The sequence below is a fragment of the Eumetopias jubatus genome, unplaced genomic scaffold, assembly GCF_037043125.1.
Source record: "Eumetopias jubatus isolate StellerSeaLion01/CBP00866 unplaced genomic scaffold, mEumJub1_p1.0 scaffold_1, whole genome shotgun sequence".
Classification (NCBI taxonomy): domain Eukaryota; kingdom Metazoa; phylum Chordata; class Mammalia; order Carnivora; family Otariidae; genus Eumetopias; species Eumetopias jubatus.
Window position 1 is genome coordinate 120297728 of NW_028274807.1, and position 10050 is coordinate 120307777.

At 40.1% G+C, this 10050-nt stretch overlaps 1 protein-coding gene across 1 annotated transcript in view; it reads right to left on the reverse strand.

Annotated features, from left to right (window-relative positions):
- The window catches only part of CLSTN2 (calsyntenin 2), a 383732-nt gene extending 375542 nt beyond the window's left edge, over positions 1 to 8190 (reverse strand). Inside the window, exons 1-2 of the mRNA XM_028099076.2 lie at positions 8169 to 8190; positions 7540 to 7662 (exon numbers count right to left, since the gene is read on the reverse strand). Coding sequence (XP_027954877.1) covers positions 7540 to 7662; positions 8169 to 8190 — 145 coding nt within the window. The remainder of the gene's footprint in view (positions 1 to 7539; positions 7663 to 8168) is intronic.
- Positions 8191 to 10050: the final 1860 nt, after the last annotated feature.

Consider the following 10050-nt stretch of genomic DNA (forward strand, 5'->3'; position numbering starts at 1 on the left):
GTTCTCTGCAAGGACTGCCACAAACTGATTTCTAGGTGAGGCCAAGAATGCTCAGATACCAGGGTGGGACACCAGGGGGCACCTTTCCTCTGGCCCAGAAGATTGACCCCCACACAAACCAGCTGGAATACAAAGTCCCATCTACTGTGAGGCCAACACAGATGCCTCTCCTGTTGCCAGAGTCAGAGCTCAGAGAGCCATGGGGCAGGACAGACTGAAGACGGTGGATAGTCCTGCAGTGGATGGGTGGGGAATGAGGTCCAGGGGGGATTATGGTGTTCTACTTGGTACTCAATCATAGACCTCTTCATGGTTTTCACCACTGCCATGAACTACCTACTTATTTATTTACATTTTTCTTTAAATTGGGGTTTTAGGGGCACCTGGGTGGCTCAGTGGGTTAAACATTGACTCTTGGTTTTGGCTCAGGTCATGATCTCAGGGTCATGAGTTGGAGCCCTATATCAGGCTCCACGCTAGGCACACAGTCCGCTTGTCCCTCTTCCTCTCGCTCTGCCCATGCCCCACCCCCTTCACATAAAGGCGCATGAGCTCTCTCAAATAAATAAATAAATAAATAAATAAATAAATAAATAAATAAATAAATAAAATCTCAAAACAAAAATTGGGGTTTTAAAAAACCCAAATGAATTTTTTTAAAAAAAGCTGAAAAGCCAACAATATTTGTCTCAAAAAAAGAAAAAGGAATCTAAATAAAATACAACAGAATTGTACTAAAATTCTACCTCATCAGTGTTGTCTATGGAATGCTTTGAGATAGAGCTTGTTCCTTCTTTGTCAAAAAGAGACATTAGCAAATATTTGAGAGGTGTTGAGCCTCCCAAGCTGCCTTTCTCCTTGACATAATCAGAGAGACTGAAGAAGAACTTAAAAGGGAATGACCTAGCATGGGATTCAGCATTCTTTGACCTTATGTCCAGGTACCATGTAGATCTTCTACTGCCAATAAGATATGTACCCCACACTGGACAAGTGGCAGAGGACTTGGAGTCTGAGCATCTGGAATTGAGTGACAGGGCTGAGCCGTCCTCAGCTAGGTAACCTTGAATAGTTACTTAATTTTTTTAAGTCTCGATGTCCTCTTTTGCAAAACAGAATCATGATAGCTGACCTTTTTGTTCCACAGAGTTGGTGTGAGGCTTGGATACAATTTTGTGTGCCACGTCTGGCACGTGTGTGTGTGTGTGTGTGTGTGTGTGTGTGTGTTTATAATAAAAGGGCATATGGTTTGCAGTAATCTAAAAGTGTATCTTGCAACTAATTACTCCATAGGGACAGGTTATAGGTGCAATTTAAGGAAACGTATTGCCAAGTAATATTTATAGAGTTCAGCACAATTCACAACTTGCCTACATTATTTAACTTATTGTCTCCTCACTGCCACATCAGTCTGGGCAACATAGCTTGATGGATGATGGCATTAAGCCTTTAGAACAAACACCAAACTCACTTTTCTCCTTTCTTTAACATCATTATCACAGGTTATAATCACAGAACCGTAATCAGCCTAAAATGAATAAAACACTGTGGCTTATTGATGATACTAAGAATTACACTTACTGTGATTACTCTCATTTTTACCATTGCTAAGATTATCAGCACTGAGACATACTGGACATCTACTGGTGGCCAGGAGTGCTCTAGGCACTCAGCATTAGTATCTTATTTAACCCATATATTAACCTAGAGGTAGGTACTGTGTTTACCCCCATTTTAAATATTAGCAAACTGTCCTTCAGAGGAGTTCAGTAACTTATCCGAGGCCTTACAGCTAGCAAATGGCAGAGCCTGAATATAAAGCAGGTCAAGCCTGTGGCTGTTCACACCCTCATTCTCTTCCTCCCATAAGACACAGGGGCTGCACAAACCCTTGGGGAGGACCCCTGCCATCAGGGACCTAGGGCGCCTGAAGCACAAGCAATGACCCTGGGCAGGTCCAAAGATAAGGTGGGCAGACTCTGAGCAGAACAAGGAGGGTGAGTGGAGTTAACCACAGAGAGGGGAGAAACTTCTGTTGCAACCAGCTAATCAACCCAGGCCAAATCACATCCCAGGCAATTTTCCAGGCAGCCTTCAGAGAGTCACCCAGCCTGAGAAGCCAGCCAATTATGCCTGATCATTCTCTGTTGCCCTGTCCTCACAAAAGACAAGTCCAGACTGGCCCAATGTAGACAAATGAACAGCTCTATTATCTCTGAAAGGCAATTTAATTCCCTTCAAATTTAAAAGTCTCCACAGTTTCCTAACAGGCCTCAGTGGGGCTCATGTAGAAATTAATAAGTTCACAGTGTGCCCAGCTTGCTTTCATTATCATTTTTTGCCCATGCAATGGACAAGATTTTCATTATTACTTAAGGATTTTCCTGGATCTGATTCTCTAAGAAGGTCATGTCCATGGGGCTCAGACACTAGGTTGAGAACTAAGTTAGGTCTAATGGACTTGACTGAGGTCTGAGGGAGGATTCACTGACTGAGAGTTGACACCTCTAGTAATCAGGTGAGGCAGGGATCAAAAGGCTACATCACTGGGAAAAAGAACTCAGAACAAGTGGTAAAAGTCCCTGGGCTGCAGTCCCAGCCCCATGGCTGGCCTGCCCTGGGATACTGAGCAAGCTGCTTGGCCTCTCTCTGAGTTGGTTATCTCCTCTACTAAATGGGCAGAGAAAAGGATATGGAAAAACAAAACAAAACAAAACTTGAATTTATTAAGCTTCTACTCTATCTTGAATCATTATAACATGCGTCATAGTTATTCTTTAAATTTAATCAAAATAACAACACTGGAAAGCTTGTATTATTTTACAGATGAAGATGATGAGGCTACTGTTATTGGTGATTCTACCACATGGGTCACTAAATCACACCATTAGAACGAGCCATACAGGAGTTAGGGAATGAGACTAGTGTGGTGAGAATGGGACTGCAAACTTATACAACTATTCTGGAAAGCAATTGAACATGTTTCTGGAACTTTATTTTTTATTTATTTATTTAATTAATTAATTAATTTTTTTAAGTAGTCTCCACATCCAGCGTGGAGCCCAAAGCAGGGCTTGAACTCACAGCCCTGAGATTAAGACCTGAACTGAGATGAAGAGTCAGACATTTAACCTACCGAGCCATCCATGTGCCCTGTTTCTGGAATCTTAAAATGTTTGATCAATTAATTTCAATTCTGGAAACCCATCCAAATGATAAAATCAGAAATGTAGACATATTATATTAAAAAAGAATTGTAGCAGACAAATTGCCTATCACCTCATACCTGTCAGAATGGCTCTCATCAAAAAGCAATAGGTGTTGGCAAAGATGCAGAGAAAGGGAACGCTTGTGTACTGATGGTGGGAATGCAAACTGGTACGGCCACTATGGAAAACAGTATAGAGATTCCTCAAAAATATTACAAATAGAAATACCATATGATCCAGCAATCCTACTTCTGGATATATATCCAAAGGAAATAAGTTCAGGATTTTGAAAAGATATCTGCATTCCTATGCTCATTGCAGTATAATTCACAATTGCCAAGATGTGGAAACAACCTAAGTTTCTGTCAATGGAAAAATGGATAAAAAAGATGTGATGTATATATACAGTGGAATGTTATTCAGCCATGAGAACGAAAATCTTGCCATTTGTGACAACATGGATGGACCTTGAGGGCATTATGATCAGTGAAATGAGCCAGACCCAGGAAAACAAATACTGCATGATCTCACTTATATATGGCATCTACATGTGGAATCACTTATATCACATATATAATATCACTTATATGTGGATTTACTTCTATGTGAAATTGGCTTTAAAAAGCCCAACTCACAGAAACAGGGAATAGAATGGTAGTTACCAGGGACTGGGGGTGGGAGGAAATTGGGAGGTGTTGTCAAAGGGTAGAAACTTTCAGTGATAATATGAATAAGTTTATGGCATGGTGTATCTAATTTATGGCATGGTGATTATATTAGTAACATTGTATTATATACATGAAAATTGCTAAGAGAGTAGATCTTAAAAGTTCTTACCACAAGGGCGCCTGGGTGGCTCAGTCGGTTAAGCGATGGCCTTCGGCTCAGGTCATGATCCTGGAGTCCCAGGATCGAGTCCCGCATTGGGCTCCCCGCTCGGCAGGGTGTCTGCTTCTCCCTCGGACCCTCCCCCCCATCTCATGTGCTTTCTCTCTCATTCTCTCTCTCTCTCAAATAAATAAATAAAATCTTAAAAAAAAAAAGTTCTTACCACAAAAAAGAAATAGTGATTACTTGAGATGACAGAGGTGTTAGCTAAGACTATGGTGGTAATCATTTTGCAATACCGAAGTTTATCAAATCAATACATGGTACACCTTAAACTTATACAATGTTATATGTCAATTATATCTCAATAAAGCTAGAAAAAAAAGAGAATGGTAAGCTACAGAATATTCACTGAGAAAGATATCATGTAGTCATTTAATCAGCTGCAGAATAAGATATAATAAATGGCATATTTTCATTAGTTTAGTGGGAAAAATAAATTGTTAGAATTGAATATGAGGTGTGATCACAATTTTTGAAAAAAAAAAAGACTAGAAAAATGACTAGAAGTAAATACTCTAAAGTGTTAACAGAGGCTCTCTCTGGGGGTAAGAAAACATATTTTTCATACTTTTTTGTGTTTCACTATATTTTTCACATTTTCTACAATAAACACTTATTGTCACAATCAAGAAATATACAGTAAAAGCTAGTCTATATCCCTGAATTTTGCATTTATATGCAAAGTGTGATCATGACTTTTATTCAAATGAGTGCTATTTTACATAGGAAATTTTTCTTAAAAAAATTTTTAAAGGGGGAATTCACAAAAGAAATTAGACAGGGAAAAAATGATATGGATGGAACCATCTCCCAGCAAGCTTACAAATCACCTCACAGACTAAATTGGAAATAAAGACCAGTGGGAAAGGGGTAGAAAAACTGATACACAATACAAGAACAGTTGATAAGGGGGGGACTAAAATCTGCAGTTGACTTCCAGAACTGATGGAGCTGGCAGATATGAATTTTTCAATTTTATGAGAATGATAGGGATCTGAAATAAATCTTCAGTATTTTCTTTTTAAGATAAATGTTTTAAAATAAACGTCTGCAGCATGGATGAATGGCTAGTGCCTGTGTCCTGTCTTAGAGCTGATCATAAATAACACTGAGAAAAATAGCTTTGACCATTCCAAAAAGCACCTTTATTTTTTACTCTTAAGAGCTTGGAAGATTATATTTTGATGCATTAAGCTGGATTTTTTTTATGCAGCTGCAAATACCAAGAGGAGCATAGAAATTTTCTTCAGATGGAAATAACTACTCAGGCCTTGGCTTAGAAGCAAATCTTCATTTCCAGATGTGTCTGAAAACCAGTGGGCACATCGAATGGTCAGAATACAACCTTAAGTTTAAAGGCATTTGATGGATTTATGATTTAGAAACCCTTTGTTGAATCTTGAGGTGAAATTATTAATTGTTCTGCAGCCCCATAACCAAGGAAAATAAGTAATCTTTTGTAAGTCCAAACTTCTAAATATCAGATTTGCTTAAATTGCCCCCCCCCCGCAATTTCGGTCTGTACCTTAAGGAGCTTATAACTTTACTGTAGGACAGCTTACTCAACAACTTCAATTTCCTAGTTCACTATTGGAGAACAGGGCTATGCTGAGGGTAGACATAATGAAGAATCAGATACATCCTTCATCTTTAAAGTGTTCGCTTCACTATACTAAAGTGACTTAATGGCACACATTTACTTCCTGTTTAATATGTCATTGTTTTTTTTCTGTTATGTTTTAAAGAGGAGTCACACACTTGAAAAGAAAGGTGAACAAGAAGACCTGCTTGGTGGGAAGACCTCTGCACACGGGCTGTAGAGAAGGGGCTGAGGGAAGCCAGGAGCCCATGCTCAGTCTCAAGAGGGAAGCCATGACTTAGCCCTGTATTTCCAATCTAGTTCGTCAAGATAAACCAGAATCCTGTGTTTTTGTCCTAAATCTCCCACTTTTTAAATACTGTCTCTATCTTGTTAAGCACACAGTGCATTCCAAACCAAACATTTCCATGACCGAAACAGTTTTGCTAGTGTTTGTTTTAAAATCTCATTTCTAGGGGTTAAGAATTGCTGATTAACGCTAGTATCATCTAGTTATGTCCAAGAAGGGGATGCACTGGAATATTCCCAGGTTGGCAAAGAAGGTCTGGGGAAGACAACTCATCTTTTGTGGAAAAGACAGCATGGGATTCATACTTCCAAGTGGAATTTGGTTGAGCTGGGACCTCTGAGGATGGCTGGAAGGTGTATGGAAATATCCTAATTCTAAACACCATGGAAGTCACAGTTAGGTGCCCTTGGTGGTTATCATTCTACATAAAATAAAGATAAAGCCTTCTTCTGAGAATCGAGATACCTTCCCCATGCTCCGCAAGAATGCTTATGGGTTTATTTTCACATAATGCTGAATTTCCCCATTTAACCCACCCCCTCATTCCTTACTTTACAATGCTCCGTAATGAAAAAAGGGCCTTCATAGAGCTTATCTCTTAGATGTGTGAAAGAGCCAATTTTTTCCACCCAAATAGCTCATAATGTAGCAGACAAACTGTCAGAAAAAATAGACTTCATCATGGTGAAAACCTCAGCCTGGCACCCATCTATCATAAAGCAATCTTCTAGAAATCTTGAAAACCTTCATTAAATTTCCTGTCTTTCTCCTGACAGTTATAAAATGTTAACAATCTTACTCACGATGCAGGATCTTTAGAAATTCTTTGTCCATTCCTTCCTCCCCCTACCATCAGCCATCTTATTCTCTTTGCCAAAATCTGTGGCAACATGAGACAGCCATATTCTTCACACACCCTTCCTGAGACCTGGCCCTTGCAGGAAGTTTGAGAGGGAAGTAGTCATAATCTTGATGATAATGAGAAGACTCTCTAGCCACAAGCTGCAGAGGGCAAAATGGCACTGTGTTCTGATTCCTCCACCAAAACCACACCCACTGTGAAGCTCAAGGGCACAGCCCTGTCCTATCCTTAGCAAATATTTCCTGGTCTTTCCCCTCTCCACCTTTTCTCTTGCCAATCTACCAAATTATAAGTCTTCACCTGTCCATGATATATGTGTAGTTGGGACAGTGGGTCACATACTTAATCGTCTACAGGTCATCTCTCTAGAGGGAAAATTATTTCCCTATGGAACTTACTAGCCCAGCTTTTCCAACTCCAGAGGCCATTTCAGCAATATACCATCTCTCAAAAGAAGAAATAAAGGTCTTGCACTGGAGGCAATACCAAGGGAAAAAAAAAACATAAATCAGAAATCAGAACCACACCAGCGGTCAGAAGACACATACAGCTTTGAAATCACAGGCTGATCTGTGAGATGCACAGGGGATGACAACAGCTATAGATAGCCCGAGCCTGCGCTCTGTGGAGGCTTCCCAGCACACCTCCAAAGTGAGCCAAGCCCAACCGTAGTACACCATCATCTCACCTGCAAAAGGAACTGGTGCATCTTTATCCAGGGCTACAAGTGGTGGGTCCAAAATGACTGTGTCATTGTTCTCAGTTATGACTCCGTGATATGAAGTCTCGATCCATGGTTTGTGCTTGTTGACTAGAACACAATGGAAAAACAAAACAAAGATTGACTTTCAAGATCATCACTTGAATAGCTAATCCATAATATTATTAATACTGCACGTTTGTCCAGTCATAGGCTCTCATCCAACAACCGCATGAGAGACATAGAGCATTAGTTAGTCCCATTTTACACCTCAGTAACCACAGAAGTGAGATTCAGAGAGAAGTTCAACAACTCATGTGAGCACAAAGAAAGGGCAGCACCGAGACTCAAACACATTTTTGGGCTCTGAGACCATGGGGTTTTCACCTTACCAAAATCCCATTATTTCTATTTCTGGATGCCCAGTGTAGATAGCTGCTGTTAAAAACTGACAAGCTTTAACTCTTCAATGCTACTATCTATTAATAGATGTTTCAGGGTTAAAGTCCATTATCAATCAACAAACTAGCAGCAGATCATGGATGTGTGCTTGAATTTCTGACCTCAACCTAATCTGATCCATCATTACAAATTGTTACTGCATTTTTTATACATACCTATCTGTATAAGTACCAACATATGTGTAAAGATACAGCAGGCATTTGAATATTTTCTGATCATATAAAAACTGTGTCTATCTTAACAGTCTGAATTACCTAGCAATTTAAGTAGTTTTTCAGTAACTTGACCAGGTAAATGATATATTATCTAACGGAAAATTAACACACTTAAAATGCATATCAAATAAATGTTACTGGTTGAACTGTGACCCAGAAAAAAAGATAGGTTGGAACCCTAACCTCCAGTACCTTGGAATGTGACCTTATTTGGAGAGAGGGTTTTTATAGGGGTAATCAAGTAAAAATGAAGTCATTTGGGCAGGCCTTAATCCAAAATGACTGCTGTCCTTATAAAAAGGGGAAATTTGGACACAGAGACAGACGTGCACACATGTGAATGCCATGTATTCTGTTGCCACCAGCCAAGGAACTACCAAAAGCCAGGAGAGAGGCCTGGGACAGGTCTTTCCCCTGTACCTTCAGACCAAGCATGGATCTGTCAACAACTTGGATTTCAGACTTCTGGCCTCTAGAACTGTGAGACAATAAATTTCTGTTGTTCTAAGCCACACAGTTAGTAGTACTTTGTTAATGTAGTCCTAGCAAACAAATACAAGACACTATGGTCAACAGGCACTCATGAAGGGTAGGGAACTTAAATAAAACTTGTGCTAGGGCTGGTGTAATATTCCTATGTGAATACCCCATGTCTGCCAATTCGAGATTTGTTCAGGCCCAGCCGTCCCCTCTCTGGAAGGCTGCAGTGGCCCCCTGACTGGTCTTCCAGTAAGAAGTCCTATTCCACTCCAATTCATCCTCAACACACGCATTAAAAATAATCTCAAATATTAATCTGATTACTCAACTGTGGTCTCTTTGGTATGTTCTTTTATTCCCCCACATACACTCACACAAATCTGATTGCAGAGTAGGTGTTTTAAAAACAAAATAATAGGTTAGAGAGAGTCCTAGAATAATCAAAGGTGTCCTGATGCCAATTCTCACACCCTGCTTCACAGTTTAAAAGATGGTATCGTGCACATAATGCTCCCACAGCAACCTAAGAGGTAGGTGTGATCATTAAGAAAATGATGAAGAAACCACTTTCACAAAGTGTGGCTTTCCCAAGATGGCCACAGGGTTAAAAACTAATAATTGGGCAGTCCAAAACTCTCATACTGGGTGATATCCAAAAAGCACACACATGTGCACACACACAGATTCATATTACAATATATATTCATGCACATTATAATATGTAACATACATTATAATATATATGCATATTATAGTGTATAATTTTCAGGAGCCACTGCAAAGCAAGAGCTTATAAAATTGAGAACAGCTCTGCTGCCGTGGCTCCTGTCCCTTTCCCCCACCATCATGCTTCTAAAGGTCAGTTAAAAGTTGCTCTAGGATTGGCGGTAGCCTCAAGCTAGCCACCATTTTGCTCCTTCTCAGCCGTTCCACAGCAATCATGAGCTAATCAAGAGTCAGTTTAGTGCGGCTGGGATATATGCCTTGTTCTTCTCAGGTCTTGGCTCCTGAGATCCATTTCTGCGGATTGGATCATGCCCAGGGCAGAGAGAAGCTCTGCCCACTGCAAGTCTGAATGGGACAGCAGGCTCCTCCACGCTCACATTCTGGCATTCAAACTGGTGCTTCATTATGGACCCTGGAAGAATTACAGCCACCCTGGGCTGTCCCCACACGCCTTTGCTCTTTTATTAGCCATCAACACAAATGCAATGTAAATAATTTGCAGCTGTTGGGAGAAACAATTAATCTTTTTTCCCCTTTAATTAAACCTAGGGGCCTATTCATTAGAAATGTGTATAGAGGATATGCCACAAGCTCATCCCGTGTTTCAGATTTGCTA